Here is a 24800-nt window from a genome sequence, read left to right as displayed (position 1 = left end):
TGTCGTTCTGAGGTTAGTGACTTCTAATAATAAGGTCATCAACTTAGTATTCCTATAATAGAAAACCTTAATAAAACAGTATGGCGTATAATGTCTTTATACCGTAGTACCACCCCGTGATATGATCCTTCAATTTATGCAAGAAATTTTATTAGATTTTAATGCAAAAACGAATGTATTTAACGACACTCAAAACTCTTACTTGGTGATAGGGCTATGTGCAAACCTATGTGGGTAAGTACCACCGATTCATTGGATATTGCCAAACAGCAATACATACTTAGTTTTATTGTCTCGAAGCCGTGGACGAAGATAGTCATTTATCGTTTTTATTGTAAGCTCAAAGCTTGAATTTATTTTATATAATATTAGTTTGTTCATTACTTTTGCACAGCCTTCCTTTTCAGTACCTACCTTTGGCTGGAAGAGATTCCTTATTGCGATAAGTTAGTTTTTGTAAACTTAATTTTTTTTATGAAGTTAAGTTTACTGATCTTTAATTAATTTGTGTACAACAAAGTTATTAACAACAACATCAACAAAACAGGTATTTTAATATTATATAATATAATTTTATCCACACCGATTTCATACAATGGAAATGAATATAAGTTGCTGTTGAGGATATATTCACAATTTCTTGTTAATTGATTTTTTAATGTCCGTTTTTTAAGAAACTACTAATATTCCTGTTTGCACCTCAAAATAATTGTAAAGCTTGTCATCCCTTACATTGCCAATGCACCATCAACCTTTTAAAACAAGACAATATGCCCTCGTGCCTTTAGTGACACTGGCTTACCAACCCTTCAAACCGGAACTCAATAATACTACGTACTGCTTTATTGTGGTATATTATCTAAACGTTGTAACATTTATTCGATTTTAGCTTGAAACTTAGTATTGACTTGTATGATATTGTCTGGTACAATACCATCAATATTTAATAAAATTATTGCTTACCATAAATATGTTAAGGACTTTCCGATTTCGGGTCATAGACTTGTTATAATAAAATTATTATAAAAAAAACCCGAGTAAGTTTTCGGTAAATTCCGTTTAGCAGTTTAAAATAACGAAACTACATAAAAACTAGATGAAGTTTGTCTCTGACAGTTTCAAATGGAAAATTGATTGTGTGGACGAACTAAATCGCATACGGATAGATTTTTAGTAAAGTTTTTAAATGAAATTCTTGTCACGTAATAAAATTGTTACACAGCCGTCTCTGGAATAACGTGGAATAGTTTTTAAAATTTCGTCCGATCGCGAGCGAACTATGATTGCTTAGATAATCTTTTAAGATTTAATGCAGAGACCTAAATATAAAAGATTTGCTATATGCTAATTGTTAATAATATAAAATATTAATTATATAACGCGTAAAAAGAGCTTTTTTTAACTAGCATACATGACATATTACCAGTTCAGAAATGCCTCAGGTCTGAGAAGAATCAGCAAAAGATACTCAGCAAGAATACATATAATATATTTAATCCCTAACTACATATACATCTTTCAACGCAAAGTTTGTTCATTGATATATAAATGTGAATATATTTTTCTCTAGATATGCATTGCTTATAATATAAAAGTTATTAGTGAAAAATGGAAAAAACTTGTAGCGCTACAACGCTACAAATTTTCGTACGTTAAGCAGAAATTGGTACAAACTTCGATACTCTTTTTCGTATGTAAAGTGATTAAAATCGTTTCCAGCTTTTCGAGAATTAATTAATCTTTAAACTACATATGCATCATGTATATTTGATTGTTTTTTTAAGAAAGACTATTAGCATTTTTTTTTTTTTTTTTTTTTTTTTTTTTTTTTTTTTTTTTTTTTTTTTTTTTTTTTTTTTTTTTTTTTTTTTTTTTATATCGCCGGGAGGGCAAATGACTCTACTCCACCTGATGGTAAGTGGTAGTAGAGTCCAAACGCGACGACGGCCAGTACAGACGGGAAAAACGTTCTGCACTAGCCGCCTTCGCCTTGCCGGCCCGCAAGATGCCTCTTCACGCCTCGTTTGAAGGAACCCGGGTTGTAAGAGGAGGGGAATACGTGAGCTGGTAAGGAATTCCATTTTTTGGAAGTGCGACAAAGAAAGGAGTTGCCAAATTTCTTTGTTCGCGATGGAATTGATGTCACAGTTAGGCGGTGACATCGAGAACCAGCCCGCGTGGACTTAAGAAGGAAGGGGGAAGCAGGAATTAGAGAGAATAATTCCTCAGAGCACTCGCCGTGATACAGTCGATAGAAAGCGCTCAGTGCTGCTATCTCACGACGCAATTGTAAAGGTTCAAGGGTGTTTGTGACCTTTACGTCGCCAATAATGCGTACGGCACGTCGCTGCAACCGGTCCAAGGCCTCAAGTAGGTACTTAGCGGAGCCATCCCAAAGGTGCGAGCAATATTCCACGCAAGACCGTACCTGTGTTTTGTACAGCAGGCACAGTTGTTGTGGCGTGAAAAAGCGCCGCACCTTGTTCAGAACTCCGAGTTTCCGTGAAGCTGTTTTTATAACAGCCTCGATGTAATCCCTTGGACTAAGGTCGCAGCGAACGTCAATCCCCAGCATGGCGATTTTGCTTTGCATCACCAGCGGAGTACCACAGAGGGAGGGAAGAGGGGAAAATGTTGACTTTTTCGCCGTGAGAGCGCATACCTGTGTTTTCTTGGCATTAAACTCAACAAGATTATCAGAGCCCCATTTGGCGATGAGATCTAACGTCCTATCGAGTTCAATGACAAGATTCTCCCGCCTCTCCTCAGTTTCCGCCCGCCCAGCCACTGCGCGTCCGTGGTATCCACCATGCACTGTACTATCATCTGCATAGCAATGTATGTTCCCAAGGGAGAGCATATCATTGATATGCAAAAGAAAGAGTGTGGGAGATAGCACAGATCCCTGGGGGACCCCAGCATTCACTACATAGAATTGTGAAGCGCAACCATCTACTAAAACACGAAGGCTACGCTTGTGTAGGAAGCTGGCAATCCAGGTGCATAGCTGAGCAGGCAGACCATATGCCAGTAGCTTGGAGAGAAGACTTCTGTGCCAGACCCTGTCGAAAGCCTTGGAGATATCGAGGCTGACAGCCAACGATTCTCCATGCTTGTCGATAGCTTCACCCCAGAGGTGTGTTACGTACGCTAGAAGATCACCTGTGGACCGTTTTGGTCGAAAACCGTACTGACGATCATTAATTAGACAGTGATCTTCTAGGTAATGGATCAGTTGGTTGTTTAAAATCCGTTCCATCACCTTACAAAGTACTGAGGTGATAGCTATTGGCCGATAATTTGCCGGGTCAGACCGATCCCCTTTTTTGGGAACCGCTTGCACATTAGCTCTTCTCCAAGCCTCCGGCACACTTCCCGAAGAGAGAGAAAGTTGGAACAGGCGCGTTAACACAGGAGACAGCTCCGCTGCGCACTTCTTCAGCACTATGGCTGGTATTCTATCGGGACCGCTAGCTTTCCGTACATCAAGTGATTGCAGCTCCGCACGCACATCACGTTGCCTGATTTTAATGTCAGGCATCGTATGGCCACATGCAGGTATTGTAGGTGGCAGTGCACTACAATCATCGATGACGGAATTGTCGGCAAAGAGTTTAGCCAGGAGATCAGCTTGCTCTTGCGGACTGTGAGCTAGCGATCCGTCCGGATTTCTGAGCGGTGGCAGCGAAGGTTGGCAGAAATTGTTTTGCACAGACTTGGTCAAACGCCAGAAGCTACGGGAGCCCCTAGGATGCGAAACAAGGTCATGACCAATCTGTACAATGCGCTGTGCATCCGCTCTCGTGTATGCCTTTCTACAGGACTTGGAATTTTTATTATAGTTTGCTTTCAGTGAGTCAATGTTAGATGCCCCGCTAATGCAGCCGTTGATCCACTTGCGATATGCCGCCTGCTTAGCTGATACAGCATCGGCACATTCACGAGTGAACCAACGGTTACGCGTACTCCTACTGACGAGATCTGAGCTAGGAATGTAGTATTCCATTCCCAGCATGATCTCGCCAGCAACAGCAGCGGCACTAGCTGTCGGGTCATTCCCACTGAAGCAACGTTCCTTCCAAGGGACCGACGCATAGTAATCGCGCATACCGTCCCAATCCGCCGACTTATAGTGCCAAACGCGACGTTTGCATACCGCTAGTGGCGGCAGCTTGGCCTGTGGCACTCTGGTAGAAATAAGGCTGTGATCCGAAGAGCCAAGAGGAGCCTGAACCACAACCTGATATTCCACCGGGTGAGAAGTCAGCAGAAGGTCCAGTAGAGAAGGTGCTTGCCCATCAATGTCTGGGATCCTGGTGGGCTGATCAACCAGTTGGGTCAAGTCATGTGTGAGAGCAAAAGCATGAGCAGTCCTTCCAGCATGGTCAGTTTTGAGGGATTTCAACCAGGATTCGTGGTGAGCATTAAAGTCCCCCAAAAACACCAATTCCGCGTTAGGAAATTGCTCTTGCGCAGCATCTGCCACCCGACTAAGATGGTCAAATAGTCGGCTTGTCTCCAAGTCACCATTGTGGGATCTGTAGAGGCACACGTAGACTCGGCTCTGACGAACCAGGTCCACACGTACCACCAACATGGAGAAGGAGGGGTCCTCCAAGCAGCGCAGTCGGTGACAGCAAACATCCGTCCTGACGAACAAGCATACTCCGGCTTTCGCTTTGAAGGATTCTTCAAGCGTGTAGCCGGGATAATTAAGGTAGCTGGTATCGGCAGGACGGAGTATTTGTGTCTCCGTGAGAAACAACATTGCTGGCCGTGCTGTCTCGAGATGGTGGTGGACAGCGTTGAGGTTAGTGTGGAGTCCTCGGATGTTAGAGAACTCGACCTCAAACAGCGAGGGTATGGTGGGGGTGAGCACCGCTGTACGACCGTTATTTCTTTTTTGTTGCGCCATTTGGGAGAAATTAAATGGAAAAGAGACGTGAAGCGAGCGATGTATTGCCACGATAGGGATGGGCAAAGTGTGGAGGCGTGTTTCCCCAAGTGGTTGCCAAAAGGAAAAATACACTGACCCGCCGGACGGAAGGGCCCCCGAACCCCCCCGGAAGTGGCCGCCGGGACCCCACCTACCGGTCACCAACCGGCACGACGGTCCACCCCGAGATTATGCGTGGCCTGGTGGGGCAGCCTCACGAGCTGGTTAGGCACGCTCGGGCCCCTGTACTATGCCACGGGCGGCCAGCGGAACAGCCGTTTCTTCGGGTCTCCCTGGCCGGCAGGTCAATACAGTTTCCCCCGGCATTGGTTCAACAGCCGTCTCCAACCGGACCAACACCCATCGCGGCAATACTCGCTCGGGCTCTGGCTGTACGCTGGCTGACCTCGAAACGCGGCTGCAAGCCACTTCACGAGTTTTTCACCATGCGTACGGTGGTAACAAGCCAGGCGGATGTTAGCATCCTACCACCAGGTGAGCAGATGGTCGCTCAGATATCCCTTAGTCGCCTCTTACGACACCCATGGGAAAGAGAGGGGCAGTGAAATGTATTCTTTCTCCGTCACTGCACGGATGGATAGCATAATACTTGTTGCATCACAATATTTTTTATACCTTATTGCACATTCATTAAACAATGTTAAAATCGAATAATTTATGTAATTTTTAATCTCAACTGCAATATACAAATAGATTATTTTATTTACTTACATACATTTTCGGCATTCAATCATATAGACGATCGCTCAATTACCTAACATTGAGCCTTATGTATGATACAATTTTGTAATATCATTTTGATATAAATGTTCTTTTATTATTTATTTTTTATCTATATTGTTACCAACTAGATATTTTTAATAAGGGCTATTATTAGCTTTCGTGAATTTTACAGGATGATAGGCAAATTTTTTTCACGCTGTGGAAACCTTCAGAAATTTACTCGGCTCCCTTAAGGGGGAACCTGGTTAAGTGGGATACGAGACGCCGATGTCTTCTCCGCCGAGCGGGATCGGCCCTATTCTGTTCCTGCACCGCCGTCTCCTTTTGGAACATGACGGTGTCACAGAAGGAGATTACGGCCCTCTACGCTGATTCCCTGCGTAGTATCGCCGACACGAATGCTCGCAGGAACAGGTCTTGTCCGACTTCACGGACCAGTTCATCCAGATCAGACCAGATCATCTACTTCTCCGCACTCAACGCGGGGCACGCCTCCAACATGTGTTGGGCAGTATCCCGGTTCCCGTCACATCTCCCTTTATTCACGTCCGATCTTACACAGGTATTCTCCAAAAAAACCGTGACTGGTCATAACCTGCTTAAGTCGGAAGGTGATTCGTCGCTTTCGTCTCATCCAGGCTTCGAAGGCTGGCAAGGATAAAAGGCACCTATCCTATGTCACTCTTCAAGATGATGAAATTGATGCCTGAAAGAAGGAGATAGTAGTGGTTTTACTACCAACCGACCAACCGTAGACCACACGTAAGGACCTACCTCTGTGTACACTTTGTACTGCTGTCAGGGTTTAAAGAATAAGTGAGCCAGTGTAATAACAAGAGATGACCACTTATTATTAAGAAAAAAGGAGCTTGTCTGTCTTCCAAATAAAAATATTTAATGAATTATATTATATGAAAAGTTACGGATTGAGATACCAGAGATCGTAAAACAAGATTTTAGTAACCGATTTTAGTTTTTTTTCAGATTTCAGTTCATCATTTAGTTCATCATCACTCTTTATAGTTTTCATTATACTTTGTTTATTTAAGTATTTTGAATTGAAAATCAAGTGTAAGATGTGATCAATCAATCGAATGTAAGAAGCTTTGTAAACTCAATAACCTGTTGTAGGGTTAGTTTCTCAATTAACCTTTAACTGAATCTAGATCAAGTTCGACTCATGTCGGTCAAGGAGATGGCGTTGCACTTCAAACACTATTTCTTGATTACAAATTATGTATACTTAGCTATCGTCATATATTACTGCGGTATGAATATGTTTATATTTATAAGAAGTTATTATAAGCTACATATATAATTGTATATGAGATTGAACGTCGATAATCAGCAGTGGTCGCTTATACTCGCTCTGAAAGAGAAGTTGTCTGGACCGCAAAATATATTTTTTAATTATTATGTTTTTAAGTCTATTATTTTTAAAAAGGTGATCCACTTATTAGTTATATTATATCTTTGAACTAATAAATATTAATATTTTGTATTGTTTTGGTTAATTTTTTACATATATTAAAAAAAATCAAAATATAATCGGTGTATTATGTGATTTATCTAAGGACTTCGATTGTGATGCAAACGATATTCATCTTTAATATATAAGTTATTATGGTGTATATCCTTTGAAATAAAATTCAGAAACCTACTATAAATGGTGTTTAGTTTACAGGATTAACTGCTAGTAAATTCATATATTATCATAGTAATTTTATTGTACTAATATTAATACCCTAAATATGAACAGGTTTAATTATCAATGTTTAAAGCTAAGTAATAATATATATATTGCTATATAATTTAAATTAGTTTTCATCATGATAGTTTTGTGTATATAACAAATAAGTATATAATTATTTTGCGAAAAAATCAAACTTAGATCGTGATAAGATTAAGTTCAGATTGGGGCGAGTTAAAAAATTATTTAAAGTTCAAAAAATTAAATAAATACTTTACTAGGACTTCGAACGAAGTTCTAGACTCTATATTTTTTGGTTTGATAATTTGTTGCATGAAAAAAAAAAAGAAAACATCTACAAATATTTTTCACGTCCTTTTGCCTTGTTTAATTTTATTTTCAGTGTTTACAAAAAAAAAAGCTCTAAATTAATTTTAACAACCGACGAACCAAACCTTTCAAAAATCTTTTATACGCTCTATAAAAAAATACTAGGTAATTGTTTACAATGTTTTCATAAACATAGATTATATAAGAAACACATACATATGTAAAACATGCATAAATTATGAATATTTTAAGGCCTCAGATAATTTTTGAGTACAATACGACTAAGTATACATAAACAAGATAAATTAATTAATAATTTTACTTTTTTTTTTAAATCAATAAAAAATAAGGTTATAACATTAGGCGTTACTAATAAACATTGTTATTGATTAGTTAAACAATAAAACTTCTTCTTTTGAAAATGAAATCAGTAATGACAGAAAGCCGAGATGGCCCAGTGGAAAGAACGCGTGAATCTTAACCGATGATCGTGGGTTCAAACCCGGGCAAGCACCATTGAATTTTCATGCGCTTAATTTGTGATTATAATTCATCTTGTGCTTTACGGTGAAGGAAAACATCGTGAGGAAACCTGCATGTGTCTAATTTCACTGAAATTCTGCCACATGTGTATTCCACCAACCCGCATTGAAGCAGCGTGGTGGAATAAGTTCCAAACCTTCTCCTTAAAAAGTGGAGAGGAGGCCTTTAGCCCAGCAGTGGGACATTCACAGGCTGTTACAGTAATGACAGAAAGCGCAAAATCAGTATTTAACTAAAGAACCGCTAAGCAACGTTTATATGTAAAATTTAAAAATATGTGTGAAACGACATAATATAGAGCTAAGAATAAAATTGATAAATTTAAGTAAGTGATCGTTTGAGGAAAAATTGAAATAGGTCACTGTAAGCATACACAATGATTTCAGATGATCAGATGCAAAACCGCTCCTGCAATAGTAGAACTGTATCAGCAGCAACATGTTAGCGTACTTGTGTACAGTACAGTGTGCGCAGAGAGCCGGCGCGTTCCCACATCAGACGAGTCCGGGCCGTCGCGCGTTGCTCGCGTCTCCTCGGCTTCCTCGCCGACCGAAACTCGCGCAAACATTACTGAAAAATACAAAACAACTTCCCAACCAACGGTTGTGTATGTTCAGTTCAACCATATCCCATAAATTGATTTTTTTTAATAGTGAATTATAACACATTTACTACGCGGTGCGTAGTGCGTTTCGTGTAAACAAATAATGCGTTCGATCTACGATCGATTGATAAAATAGTTTTTATTTAAGGTTAAGTTTGTTGAACTTTTTCGCGGCACGCGCGACTTTGTAGTGACGTAAGATGTGCAACTAACCAGATTAGATACGCTAAGCCTGCTGATATCATATAGGCCCAGGTAAAGGACGCTAAATGTAAATAGATGAATAGTTACTTTCATTCATTACTTTTTAAAGTACGTTGAACATCGGTTGAATTGTAAGCGGTATTTGTTGCGATCGCAATATTGCGCTGTGTCATATTTCTTACCAGGTTTGTTTATTAAACTCTTCAATTCTGTTTACCTATTTAAAACATTAGCGGTTATTCAAGGTGAAAACATAAACAACAATGAAATGAATTGTTATGCGTTTGCGTTACTGATACAGACCAGCTGCTGGATGTATGATAACGAACTTTGAATCGACGGTTTCATATTTCGATAAATCTGTCGCGTTAATTTGATTTACATTACACAATGTTTTGTCGCATAGAATAAGGTTAAGAATCTTTGAATAAAAAAAAAGAAAAAGATATCGTAATATGAACTTTGATTGCGGTATTTAAAAATAAAATTTATGTTATCATTAACATCCAGTGTTTTTAATGATAGCATATGAAATAAATTATGTAACTAGTTTACAACATCGGCGGAAGGACTTGTTAGGACAAATAAAAATATTCATGTGTGTTGACGAAGGTCAGGACCGTAAGTTTAGCATTTTATTAAACAAAACTGTTTTAAACATTACGTTATTCAAATGGAAATTGTTAAACATTAGCATTATGATATCACTGAATATTTGTTTTATTTTTTTAATTGATTTACTTGTTATCATAGTAACTTAAAACTCGCATTCTATTGATTTGTAACGCAAATACCTAGGTATATAATACAATTCATTAAAAGCGTGAAATTAAATTCTAAATTTGAATTTTACTTTTTTCTTATTGAGGTTAGAGTTTTTAATGATTAATAAATTTTTCCGTTCTTAATTAATTAAAAAAAAAAAACAATTTTGAAATATGTGATGTTAAGTTGAATAATTTAACCCTACCAAATTTTTCTATACAGCCTAGGCTTAAAAAATAAAATGAATCATTTTAAACAGTTTTCGTTTAATAATAAATTTAAATTCTTAAAAAATATCCCGACGGTTTTTGAACACGCATAGAACTCGCTTGTCGTATATAACCGTTCTCGTTAACGATAATGAATTTGACATCATTATAATAATTTAGCAGGTCGCATTAGAATTTAGATGCCGACCCATCGCTAGAGCGGTGACAACAAATAGTGTGCAATTAAATATATCAATTTCTATTACAATTGTTTCGAATAGTTTATTTCTATAATGAACTGATGATTATGATGAATTTCGATATTTAAACGAATGATGAATAAAAATAGTTCGCGGTATTTCAGACCGAATATCTAAATATCAGGTATAATTATTAGGCAATATTTTGTGCGAATTTTGGGTCTTATTGCTTTAAATTCTATCCTGTGACTAGTTGTTGATCTTGTTCTCGAAATATTTTGTAGGTATAACGCATGGTGTTTATAAAGTTAAAAGGTATTCGTAGACAAAATAAACAACCAAATTTTCCAAATACCGAATTTTCGTTACAACTCTACTTTATAAACATAGTATAACTGTATATTTATAAGTTGTATAGACTACTTATGTTTAACATATGTCGTGTCTGTAATACGAGCGTAATATAAACATTGATTAAACTAAGTAGTCTGATGCACTGAATGACATTTAAAAATAAGCAACACACCTGACTATTGTTGTAATTGATTTAATACGTCTAGTCAATTGAAGACATTTAAAAATTTTCTGGTTTAGTATCGGCTATATAATATATAAAATTATATTTATAATATATAACAAGAATTTTTAAAAATGCTAATGGTAAAATTTATAAATTATATTTTTGACATAAAAAAAATGGACAAATCAATGTCTCTAAAAAATATTTACCCATAACATAGAATTATCCAATAGTAACCAATAGGACTTGCCCTAATCGTGAAATGACGTAATTAAATACCGCATTCAACAAAATATAAGGTAATTAAAACTTGATCGTACGCTATTTATTTTAAAAGTTAGGGTTGCACACGAGCTTCAACATTCACTAAAGCCAATAACAGAGTGAATCGATCGAAACACGTACCCCACATTCTGACTTTTTGCTATGTAAGGTTATATAATATTATAATACCTCTTAAACTTTTAAATGTCAGTATATAATGCCTAAGATTTCGAGGTCCTGGGTTTGAGTGCTGAGTGAAGACAATACAACGTTATAGGGTTTTACTGACAAAATTTTTTACTAGCAGCCAGAAGCTTAGTTCGCGGCCTCATTCCCCTCGGAAAGCACGTTAAGACGTTGATCATGCGCGTTAACTGTCTGTTGGTGTCGTATTGCCGTCCCTTCAGACTTTGAGAGTGAGGATTGTATCTGTGTTTCATTTGTGCACTATAATAACTCCTGCGCAGTTGCCTATTCTCCGTTCCGACCGAAATCGCACAGGATGTCAGCATGACTACGTAAATTCTATAACTAATAATGGTGCTGATCCTTATTAGTCAAATATGTTAGTAAGAGACAACAATATTATTGTGTACATCATAACCGACACCAATGCATACAAAAACAATGTCTAATCCACTCGTCAACTTTTTACATAAATCAATTTTTATTATCTATAAATAATGACTCATATTTATGTAAGCGCACCGACGCTCGGCTGATTATCCTTAACGAATCTCACTGTTTATGCAATAAACAAATTATAAACAATGTTTTATAAGGTACAGACAATATTATCCTCATTTATAGCTTCGGTACTTAGCAATGTGAACATTACAGAATGGATCCTGACACTAAGACTATGGTCATCCCCAATCATAAAACAAGCCGTACGCTTAATTTCAGGGGAAACCAGCGCATACACGTCAGTACGAGCTGCTTATAAAATAATTTTTGGATTTTCTGTTTTTTGAAAGGTAACTTCTAAACTTTACGTCATCATTTGTTTGTCTTGCTCTCCAAAATGAGTCATATAAAATATCAATATGCTCTCTAAGACACCAGTTCTAAGACCAGTTAGATAAACAATTAATAAATATTCATAATTTAGTGTTTGCTACTATAATTATAACCTTTTTTATAATATAATATTTTTGGTTCCTACTTATTTGTCATATTTAAACATCTTTACAATCACATAAAAAACAAAACAAAATACTTTTTATTTATTGCATTATAAACAAGTTTATATTAAAGCTACCACCAGTGCCGAATATTAACTCGACACATTTCATCAGCATCGTTTTTTTTATATAATTATTTTTGGCGATATCATACAAATTTGTTAATTAATTAAAACAATTCACAATTAATCGAACGCATCTCAGTTTTAACAACCTCAGTTAAATCATCGGCCCTGATTTCCAATACATATCAATTGCTTGTCATTTGTCTGTCCGACTGGATCGTTTCAGTATACGCCGATTGTCACTCGATATTTATAGAATTATTTATGAGCTCCTGTTGAAATCAATGACGTAAGAGTACTTAAGATATTCATAGAGATATATTTTGTGCTATATATATATTAATTTATATTTTTAAATGAATGCTCATTATGCACTACGTCTGATCTTTAATATTTTACAAGTTCACTCACACAGCCAAACGCAATATATACACAAACAAAACGTAACAAGGTTTTTTAACAAAAAATTATATACAAAAGCACTAACAAGTACTACTTCTTGTAGTAATAATAATAGTATAGTAATGTATAATGTTAGTGTACTGTATTAAAAGTCTCTGGCCCCTATACGAGTCTACCTAGGTGAGGGTCCCCAGGTATACATAAATGTATGGACAGAAAATATTTCTACATATTTTATTAGTCTGGTCTACGGATTATTCAATATAATAACAACGTCGTGACCTAGACGGTACTAAGTCAATATTCATGGATAAAAAACAATAAATAGGTATTTAATGAACATTTATTATCTTATTTAAATGATTAAGGAGAGAAACTACTGAATTTCTTGCCGATTCCTCTTTGTATAATCAAATAATTTATATTATATTTATTAGCCTATTTGGATATTTTCGTCTACCGAAGCTATCATGTTATAATTATCAGAGTTCATTATTAATTATCGTTTATATAAAATTTCGATATTAAATTAACTCTCAGCGAATATGCTACACAATGTTAAACGATAATTCTCGTTTTTCATAAGTTTCACGTTTTAAAATTAATTTCGATATTAAAAACATACTTCAGAGTATTAAATAACTTAGAAATAAAAAAAAACATTCGCCGGATCGTTATAACTGAGCTTTATGTAGATTCAATATTAGATTTAAAATAAGAAATATTGAAAGATTGAAATGAAATGTAATTAATAAAGTTCGTAAGTCAATATTAGTTATTAGTTTTTTCTCTTAAGGAATTCTTAGTAGAAGCTCAATGTTAGTAAGGTTCTGAGCTTTCTCCGTTTGTATCGACTTTGAGAATATTTAGTAGCTTATTGGTGCCCACACTTGTTCATTATGATATTCTGCGTGAAACATATCGTTTTAGTCAAAAGTCGGTTACAAAAAAACTGGTCATTTTATTTTTTATTGTATACATTTAAAATTTGAATATATATAACATGGTAAAATATGGTCTATATTAAACTATGATATTTACAAGTTAATATTGTCGCATGAATATTTTAATACTTTTAATTATTTGAATTTTTTTTTAAATAAAATCTTTTTTATGTTTTACACCTTCAGCCAATTCATAAGATCCTTGAAGTAAACAACTCTTAACTTTTAGATGTGGCTTCAGTTTCAGTCGTCAAAAGTAACATCGTATCGGTACAGAGATTTTTTTACATTATTTTACCCTCGTCAACGTCACACCAAACAGGTCTAAATATAAAGATTCTATATATTGAGATTAATAATAAAACTTTTCTTTACCGAGAAAAAATACAAGATGAATAAATGAGTACTAGCTATAATTTTTTTTAAATGATTATACAAATTAATTGCTATTATGTATTACATTTTTTAATAATAATAATATAATATCCTGAGACATTATTCACACACGGTCATCTGATCCCAAATTAAGCAGAGCTTGTGCTATGAAAACCAGACAACTGATTGTATATTTAGTATACAACTTTTCTTTTGTAAATACATACTTTGATAACACCCAGACTCAAGACAAATAGACATCTTCATGCACACAAATGTCTATCCTGGGTGGGTATTGAACACACAACCTTCGGCGTGAAAGGCAAGTATCTACCAACCACGCCAACCGGCTCGTATTACATGTTAATATTTATTGTGTAAAATAAAATAAACAATGTAAATAAATCTGTCACGAATCCATTCATGTGATTTATTTTTACGATATTTTACAATTTATTATTTAGTTTAAAAGATATTAAACTTAATTACAATATTTTTACGACTTGAAACGAAGGATCTTCTGTTCATAATTTTAATGAGAAACTTTTGTGAATGTTTTTAATGACCAGTAAGTCAAAAAATGAAATTGAATCATTTAACCTATAATCGATTGAAATATATGACACAAAAAGTGTATTATTCACACAAGTAAGATTATAGTCAATTATTTGCTAATCAAGAAGCAAATTTTGCCGTCTGAACAGACAGTCCATCAAAAATCAATTCAATAATAGTTTGTCGCCTTTCAAGTTTTTTTTAATAGGTATAAATTGAACTGTCTGGACCTGTCATTTGTCAGAAGAACTGTGATTAAAAGTGTCTATTGTAATAAAGTTTACCTAATAACATTGTTTTTTACGGCTTATATAATTTTTTTTTTTAGGTAACTAAGGAATATTAAAATTTTAAATCTTGTTGTAATTTTTTAAATTAAATGCTTCCTGTGATACTCCAAGTTAATAAAACATTTATCTAATAATAATCAATTGGAACAAGATGCGCTGTGATCAATATTAAACATTTTTTTTAATTAATGACAAATATAAGATAATCAATTGTTTTTATAATGGAACAATTATTTTAATGATATACCTACTTATTTCAAATGTTATATGTTTTTTGAATATGAGGGTAAACAGAATTCAAGTTATTTTTTAATTTGTATTAAAATTAACAAAGAGATTGAAGAAAATGTAAGTGAACAGAGACGTTAAAAACTATATCTAAACGATCATATCATAATCATATCTAAGTGTAAACGTATCAAATTAAAACATATCTGTGTTTATAAAATAACTATATAATATTAAATAAGTGTGAGCATAAGTAGTGAAGTGATACAAGAAAGTCAAAATGTCTGAACGCTTCAAGGTGACGAAGTTTGAGGAGCCTTCGGGCAAGACATTTAAAAATTATGGCGCTACGTCTGCTGAGAGCGATGTGGAGCTGAAAGGAAAGTTGCTTCCAGATTCAGGTAAGATGCATGCATTCTTAGAAACTACACCTATATTATTAAAAATAATCTAAATGTAAATTGAATAACGGTTAAAGAGTTACGCCGTTCTTTTGGAGAGCCGCCAATTCATAAGCACAGATAAAAAATGAAACCAACGCTAATATATAACACACAAAACTCATGCTACTTGTATTTTCTGTGATATTATTTACATAATAATTATAAATATCAGCCTGTCCCAATGTTATAATATAATTTTAAGAATTTAGTGAGTTTTAATTTGACCTATAAATTACCGGTAAAAACTAATCTGTTATGAAAATATAATTTTATACAAATATCTTTAGGATAGAGGTCACTCTTTCTCTTTTCATCATTCTGTATATTAAAATTAATCTTGTTAGTATTTAAAAAATATATTTATTATGACTAAATTAAAAATACACAGCGATATTTAAATTACTATCATGTGTTGTGTACATTTCAATTAAGCCGCGTTATATCGCTTATTACACGAACGGTACCAAAACCGATTGATGTTATATATGGTTATTATATAATAGTATATGACGGTAAATATCTGTGTAGATATAACATCGCATTATATTATTATTAAATTAATTGGCGTTAATGATTCATACGTGTTATGCACGAGTTATGCTTAATTAATTACAATTTGAGAATATATTTTGAAGTACTTTTATTTAAAAATGACTGCACTTACGATATCTATGTATGTATTCATTAATAGTAAAGACATATGCTTTATCACTAGTAACATTTCTTGAAAATAATCGATAGTTCTTTTATTTACATAAGAACACAGCCTAGCTACTTCTACTTTCTGAATGCAGTAAGATGACAAATAAACTTCTATAGTTTTCAACCGATCGCCATAATTATTGGTTATACAGAGGCAGGATAACAGTTTTGCTACTAGCAAATAGTAATAGAAAAATTTTAAAACACTTAAAATTTTTTGTGATACGCAGACCAATTTGATATATAATTGTTTGTTTGTTACGTTTTTAGACCTTAAGAGCGGCCCTAAAGCCAGCAAAATTGCAGATTTCACCCACGCGTCCCTTACACGTGACTCTCGGTGCGCGATCTAATTTCAATTTAAATATAATTAATAGGACAATTTGAAGGAAAATTCGTGAATTTTTCTATCGAGTATATTTCATTCTTTTATATTTTTGATACAATAATATTTTATTTTTAATTTAAATTGGATTTACGTGAAGTTTTGCACAGACGTTGTCGTGGACAGAAAAGGAAGTATCTATCACCTGAGCCGAATATGCCGACGAGGCCGCGGGTAACTAGTAAGGAATATTCAAATAAAACAAAACATGAAATCTACATTTATAAGGATTCTACAGTCGTTTTATTCATACAATTTAAATGTCACGGATGAATTGAATTCGGGTCGGTCTGTACATAACTGTAAAACCCTTTATTAACAGTCTTATATAAATTCAATGCCGCTCTCGTGTTTACCTACTTCCAACATAATAGATAATAATATTTTGGAGACTTTGTGTACCATCACGCTTCGGTTAGAATATAATTGTTAATAATATATATACGAAAGACAAAAGCATAAATTTTAAACCATTATGAAAGTAATATAAAGAACTATTATTTCAGTAGATTTTCTATTTCTCATTGATCAGAACGTATCATATATAGCTGTATTGGGATTATAACAATTTTACTAATACATAATTTTTATTCAATTGTATCCCTTGTCTAGCCCAGGCGGAATATAATACAGTAGTAAACTCATTTAGTAGTTAGTAAAAATCTTAGTTCCCAAGGTTGATGACGTAATAATGGTTAATATTTCTTACGGCGCCACAATCATAAGCCGGTGGTGACCACTTAACATCAGGTGGCCCGACAGTTTAAATATATATATATCTAATGTACATTAATAACAATGTGAGTAAAACATATAACATGATATATCTATTAACAAGCATTGCTATTTTTTTTAATTACGCACCTCTACGCTGTCGAACTTTTCTGTGATTCTTTCTTTGATCTATAATTTTCTTGTATATTATTTTTGATGTATAGTAGAGATAGTTTGTATGGCTAAACTTATCCATTTAAAAAATATTTTACGTTCGTTGGTATAGCCTATATGATATACTAGTTTCCGCCCGCATCTTCGCCCATGTATGAGGGAGGTACTCTATATCATTTTCTTTACCCGTGACAAAGTATATGCAAAATAGCATGTGTGAAAGCGTAACAAACAAACTAACTAACTATCATATTTATAATATTAGTAATGATTACTTTACGTGAAACAATAAACACAATCGTCAACAAATATAGAAACCAGTTTGAAACTGTATATATAAACTTATCTTACACGTAAACCTTCGAGAAAATATAAAATATGAGTATCTAAATTAAATATAGTTTATTCAAAAATGCCCTTTTAATTATTATATTAAGAAGAACCGGCAAGACTCTCAGTTACTTGTTTGCACCTTATAAATTAAATATTAAAGTATGTTAATATAATACAAGTGCATTTAAATATAAGATATAAATGCAAACATTTATGCAACTCGTGAATGTTTGTTGAAAATCAACAATCTAATTTCTAAATACTTAATGATATTTTAAAATTGAAAGAGTACTTAAAAAATATCACACAAACAGGTATACAGATAAAGCAACTTTAATTGAATACTATTTAAAGATTGCAGTGGCTGTCACATTAATATTTCTGCCATTTATTACTTGGACAAATTCCGGATAATTTTATTGGTTCATTAATCTCGTAATCACATTTCTGTCATTGAACACCGATGTGATTGAAATTGTGTCGTCAATTAGTCTGAACAGTGAATATATTTAATTTATATTGACATTAAATAGTTCTCAAGTTACTAAAGCATTACCGTAACAGCCTGTGAATGTCCCACTGCTGGGCTAAAGGCCTCCTCCCCTCTTTTTAAGGAGAAGGTTTGGAGCTTATTCCACCACGCTGCTCCAATGCGGGTTGGTAGAAACTAAAGCATTAACTTTAACGCAAATTATTGGTTAGATTATTGAAAGTAAAAAAATATGGAGATTCATTTATATATTATATTTTGTGGAAATTTAATGCATTATTAAGTTACTACCGAACTCGAAAACCCATTCTTTCGACATTCGCCTTTATCTAGAAAACTTTGTAACAGCGTTCGTCGTAGTTAGCTAACATTTTGAAACTTAGTTATTTGAGTTCGTTATATACATTTACATAATAATATATTACTGCCTATTAAATAGAGATATCCCACGTTTTTAAATTTAATTATCGCAAACTAAAACTATTAAGTTTTTCAGGTTTTTACAAGTATTTCTGAATATTTATTCATAATTCGCTATTGTATCGTCAAATATAAAAATGGAAATATACTTAATTAAAATTTTTCAAATAAATAATTAAGTCCGTATCCGGGTTTGATCACGCAATCATCGGTTAAGTTTCACGCGTTCTAACCTTTGTGCTATCCGGGACTTATTAAATGCGATGCTTGATGATTGATGATGATGAAGTAAAATTGTCTTGTTTCTGTTATTTATTTCTTTTATCACGAAGTACTTAAAGGTACTCTTAAAAAGGTACAACGCCGTACTCTTGTTATGACCTAATACCACTTTCCACTAAAAACAACGCTTAACCTAAAATACTAACGTGTTTTTGATTTTTGTTGAATAGATGAATAGATAAGGTGGTAAAATTTAATGATTCAACTTTCAGCAGCTGAATGAATGGTTTAAAAAGATTCATATTATCTTATTAAACAGAATTTTTTAGTCAGTCTGTTGCATAAATACACATAAAACTACAGTGTAATAGTTTATTATTCTTCTTATTTGTGTGCGGTATTAACTAAATTTGTTTTTTTTTTTTATATATATTGAGATTTTTATGTTGAAGTTGATTTAGATTCGATATCATCATGTATTTGAAATACTAAAAATAAATACGTGCTTGAATACAAGCACCCTTACTTCTTAACGACTATTAATTATTACAATATAACAGTAGGAGTTTGAACATTTTTTCTTAGTTTTTAGTACAATTTAATATGGATAACAATCTTATTTTTATATTTGGGATAATATAATTAAAAAAAAATTGGTTTTTTTTTGGAACAACATTTCCGTGTTGCATATTGATTCGGTAATTATAACAATGATAGACCGCTATATCGATTTTGTTGAAACTCTGTAAAACTATAACTTGAATATTTTTATATCGGGAAATAAGGAATTCGAAAAAAACCCATACTTAAAATAGAAAGTAAAAATCATATTCTAAGTTCATGTAGAACAATATAGATTCGTATTATATCCTTTTGAAGACTTAATCAAATTGCAACTAGAAATTGTAGCATGTATATGTTTTATTGAACGCAAATAAATCGATTTAGTCACGACACAGGCGAGTTTAAAACCAAGAATACAAATAACATAAGCCGTACATTATGTATGGGCTAGATACTTATTTATACTTTTTTATTGACTAAATGAAAAGTCATGTTATTTTACCTTTTTATGCGAAAAATATCATTAATATAATTCAGTTCATCGCGCATTTTGAACTCAACTAAGTCATGCCACTTGGTGACCCGTGTTAGTTTTTCGCTGAAATAGAATTTCATCAAAGGCCTGGAAGAAAGAAAACACAACGCGTGTTTCAAGTAGTACCAGATACCTGATTACTGGGTACTAATCTAGGTACTCAGGTAAAAGCCGACTACGTTAGAGCTCTAGCGCATTATTTGCTAAGTGCGAAAGAGATAAAAATAGCGTTATCTTCAATATGCGCGGGGTTATCGATGGATAATCATTATCAACGCATAAAGAGTAGCTACCTGCGCACAATAGAAATGGATTTAAATAATAGTGACGCAAAAAAAAGTTTAACTATTATTATTTTTCTAAGTCGTAACTTTTTACTGACAGCTTATTTTTTCTTGTATCATAAACTCTCTGTTTAGTGGACTATAAGTCAAACAACAACAACCGTAGGTCTCGTTAGTGGTGGGTATTTGAACAACTTTTGGTCATTCTCCTTAATTAATTTTATTTAATAAACTTCACTTAAGCAAAATTATTTTCTGTATTTTAAGATCCATTCAATCATATTCTTGTAATAGTACGTTGCCGGGCAAAGGTCCACTACAGTGCTGCCGGGTTGGTCCAACATGCAGGTTTTATCACTATATTTTTACTGCGAGAATAAGTAATAGCACACACCAGAAAACCTCAGTAGGTTTTGCTCGAATATAAACTCGTCTTCTTCGATCTTTCTGTCCACTGGATAAAATTACCCACTCAAAATTGCCCTACCCAGACGGGCTTGCACAAAGCCCTACCACCTAGTAAAGTAGTACCATCATTAGGAGATATTATCTTTTTCGCAAAATTGTGCCACTTGTAAAAACTGTGATTTAAATAGTGTGAATAAAATAATGATATTTTGAGACTATATTTATCGTTCTTTATTGGCCGTTAACAGAGCTATACAATACTCGTAGAATGGACGTGTCGTTAAGTGAAGGTTATAAAATGTTAATCAGACTCATATAAGTTTCAAATTAATAATTTTGAACCATGTGATTGCGTAATATAACTCGTATTTATTTAAAGCAGACGAAACAAAGTAATTAAATAGTTTACACAATGCGCTGTATTTTATATATAATAGCATTGACTCCAGCCGTGTTAAATGTCTTTTACATAAACCCTGAAAGTTATATCAATCAATCAATCAATCAATCAACAGCCAATCGTTGTCCACTGCTGAACATAGGCCTCTCCCAAGGTGCGCCAAAGCTCCCTGTCCTCCGCCTTCCGCATCCAGTTGGTGCCCGCCACCTTCTTAAGGTCGTCGGTCCACCTGGCTGGAGGGCGCCCTACGCTGCGCTTGCCGATTCGCGGTCTCCACTCTAGGACTCGTCTGCTCCAACGGCCATCGGTCCTACGACATACGTGACCAGCCCACTGCCACTTCAGCCTGCTAATTTTGCAAGCTATGTCGGTGACTGCGGTTCTTTTCCGGATAATCTCATTTCTGATCTTATCCTTCAAAGATACTCCGAGCATAGCTCGCTCCATAGCACGCTGAGCGACTTTGAATTTGTGGACTAGTCCCGCAGTTAGTGTCCACGTTTCGGCACCGTATGTCATGGCAGGTAAGACGCATTGGTTGAAGACTTTCGTCTTCAAACATTGCGGTATAGACGACTTGAGAACTTGACGAAGGTTGCCAAATGCTGCCCATCCCAAGCGAATTCTTCGATCGGCTTCCTTCTCGAAGTTGTTCCTACCGACTTGTATTATCTGTCCTAGGTAGGTATATTCACTAACAACTTCGAGAGGTTTCCCCTCGACGTATATCGGTCCCGGCACGACATGCCTATTGAACATGACCTTGGTCTTGTCCAAGTTCATACCGAGACCGACACACCGGGAAGACTCGCCTAGGCTACGCAGCATATCGGTGAGTTGTTCCAGCGACTCTGCTATGATGACGCTATCGTCGGCAAATCGAAGGTGTGAGATGTACTCGCCGTTTACATTGACTCCATACCTAGTCCAATCCAGCGTTTTGAAAACGTCTTCCAACGCGTTGGTGAACAGTTTCGGGGATATTACATCCCCCTGTCTCACCCCTCTGCGCAGTTGGATCGCCTTCGTCTTACAGTCCTGGATGTGGACAGTCATTGTAGCGGCGTTGTACAGACATCTCAGTACCTCGATATATCTCCAATCGATATGACATCTCTGCAATGAGTCGAGCACTGCCCAGGTTTCGATGGAGTCGAAGGCTTTCTCGTAGTCCACAAATGCCATACACAGCGGCTGATTGTACTCTTCGGTCTTCTGCACAATCTGCCGAACAGTATGGATGTGGTCCACGGTGCTGTAGCCTGATCGAAAGCCGGCTTGCTCTGGGGGCTGGAACTCGTCAAGTCGTCTGGCGAGACGGTTCGTGACGACTCTTGAGAACAGCTTATACACGTGACTCAGGAGGGAGATTGGTCTGTAGTTCTTCAAGAGGGTTTTATCACCTTTCTTGAAAAACAGTACCACCTCACTCCCACTCCACGTTTCCGGGATCTTGCCATGTTGGATGACGGAATTAAAGAGCATTGCTAGCTCTTTCAGGACCAGAGTCCCGCCTGCCTTAAGCAACTCTGTTGTGATTCCGTCATCTCCCGGAGCTTTGTTGTTTTTAAGCTGTTCTAGAGCCGCCCTAATCTCTCCTTGGTCAACGACCGGGAGCTCCTCGGAGTAATGGCGCATATGAGGGGCGCGCTGGTCATCAATACTGATTCCCACGGGTTTATCCGATCTTGAAGAGAACAACTGCCCATAAAACCTCTCTACTTCTCCGACAATCTCAGGCCTAGAGGTAACGACCCCACCATTTTCAGTTTTAAGTTTTGTCAGACGCGGCCTCCCAAACTTGCGAGCGAACACTTTCGATCCCCGATTTTGCTCAATCGCAGCCTTGATGGCACGGGTATTGGAGCGTCGGAGATCGCGTCGCGTCAGCGTTTTTATTGTTCGGTTTAAGGCCTTATCTGACAAAAACGATGGTAGTTCTCGTCGTTTTCTCATGAGCTCGAGTGTCTCAGCAGAGAGTTTTGGTGCGTTGTCTCTTCTCTGTGGCGGAAAACACTTGCGGGATGTGTTTTGCAGTATTTTGACCAGCGTGTCGGTTCTCTCATCAATGCTGCTTATGGTTTCCAACGCGGTGAATTGATTTTGAAGTTCCATTTGGAACTTTTCGGAGCCTTGAGCAGCTTGGAGCATGGTAGGTCGGAGAGTAGACCTCATCATTCTCGATCTTTCGGCTTTTAAGTTGATATTTAGAGTGCCTCGAACCAAGCGGTGATCACTTCCGGTATTAAACCAGTTGATCATTGAAACATCTCTAAATATGTGCCTTTTATTCGAAATGATAAAGTCTATCTCGTTCCTTGTCACGTTATCGGGGCTTCGCCAGGTCCACCTCCTCTGAGGCTTCTTTTGAAAGAAAGAATTCATCAAAAAAGCCCCTGCGCTTCGAGAAAGTTTACCAGCATTTGCCCCCTGTGATTTCTGCAGCCCAAGCCATAAGGTCCGACTTTCGATTCACCGCTATCTTGTACTCCCACTTTAGCATTAAAGTCTCCCATAACAACATTGTAGTGGGCCTTCGAGGTGTCGTTGAGGGCCTTTGCGATGTCCTCGTACATCGCTTCGACCACATCATCAGAGTTTGTCGAAGTTGGCGCATATACCTGTACGACCTTCAGGGAGTACCTGTCGGAAAGTTTTAGGACAAGGTACGCTACCCGGTTCGACACACTACTGATTTCCACAATGCTGCTAATGAGATCCTTTTTGACTAGAAAACCGACACCACCCTGGGAGAGGTTATCACCTTCGCGGAAGTAGAGTAAGTTACCGGACTCTAGAGTTATCGTGTCCTCCCCCTGTCTTCGGACTTCAGATAACCCCAGTATATGCCAGTTTATATGACTTAACTCTACTTCTAATTCGGCGAGGTGATGGTCCAGCCTCATCGAGCGTCCATTATACGTTGCCATTTTCAGTCGCTTTATACCGGTATACGGTAGCCTGCCGTGAACCGGTGATTCTTAGCACCCCCTGCCCTGCCGATACCGCGACCGCTACCTTGGTCGGGCCTAGCGGGCTTGCCGGTAACTGGGGGCCTTTTTTTTGGGCGCATCTGCCATTTAGGGAGGGGTTTGCCCATACTCGCCGCGCTTGGCAGGCGTGTTGGCGAGCGCAGTAGGGGGTAAGATGTTTATGGGAGGGGGGACGCTGCTGCCCATCCCCCCTTTTCCCCGTCCCTCAGTCGCCTCTTACGACACCCACGGGATGAGATTGGGGGAGTACTGAAAGTTATATACTATATTCTTATTAAGATCTTAGGCCACTTCTATGTCAAATATTTATATCATAGATTCCGTTTGATTATGTAACAAACGGGGCGAATTCTAATAATTTGTAATGATTACGATTCGTCCACGACTATTTTCCGATCCAACTTTGACCGAACTGAAACTGGATCGTTTTGTTAGTAAAATAAGATAACGGTTATACAGCAATGCTTACTTTTCGATTCCGATATAAATAAAGTGAAAATTTGTGAGTAGAGTTGGCCCCTAAACTGATATTTTATTGTATTAGCAAAGGGCACTGTTGTTAACTACAGATTTTAAATATAATCAGTTAGAATTTCATAATTGGAAATAGGAAAACATATATATTTATACTGAAATAGATTTCGTATGTTTGGAAGGCTTCTCTCAGCGATGAACTCAGTA

The 24800-nt window shown here is 36.0% G+C and overlaps 1 protein-coding gene across 5 annotated transcripts in view; it reads left to right on the top strand.

Annotated features, from left to right (window-relative positions):
• Positions 1–15163: 15163 nt before the first annotated feature.
• Positions 15164–24800, top strand: part of LOC126772352 (solute carrier family 12 member 6) — a 337172-nt gene continuing 327535 nt past the window's right edge. For all 5 annotated transcript variants that reach the window (XM_050492709.1, XM_050492693.1, XM_050492734.1 and 2 more), the window contains exon 1: positions 15164–15453. In XM_050492709.1, coding sequence (XP_050348666.1) covers positions 15333–15453 — 121 coding nt within the window. In that variant the 5' untranslated portion in view covers positions 15164–15332. The remainder of the gene's footprint in view (positions 15454–24800) is intronic.

Source organism: Nymphalis io, chromosome 1, assembly GCF_905147045.1.
Source record: "Nymphalis io chromosome 1, ilAglIoxx1.1, whole genome shotgun sequence".
NCBI lineage: Eukaryota > Metazoa > Arthropoda > Insecta > Lepidoptera > Nymphalidae > Nymphalis > Nymphalis io.
This window is presented reverse-complemented; position numbering and strand designations above follow the sequence as displayed.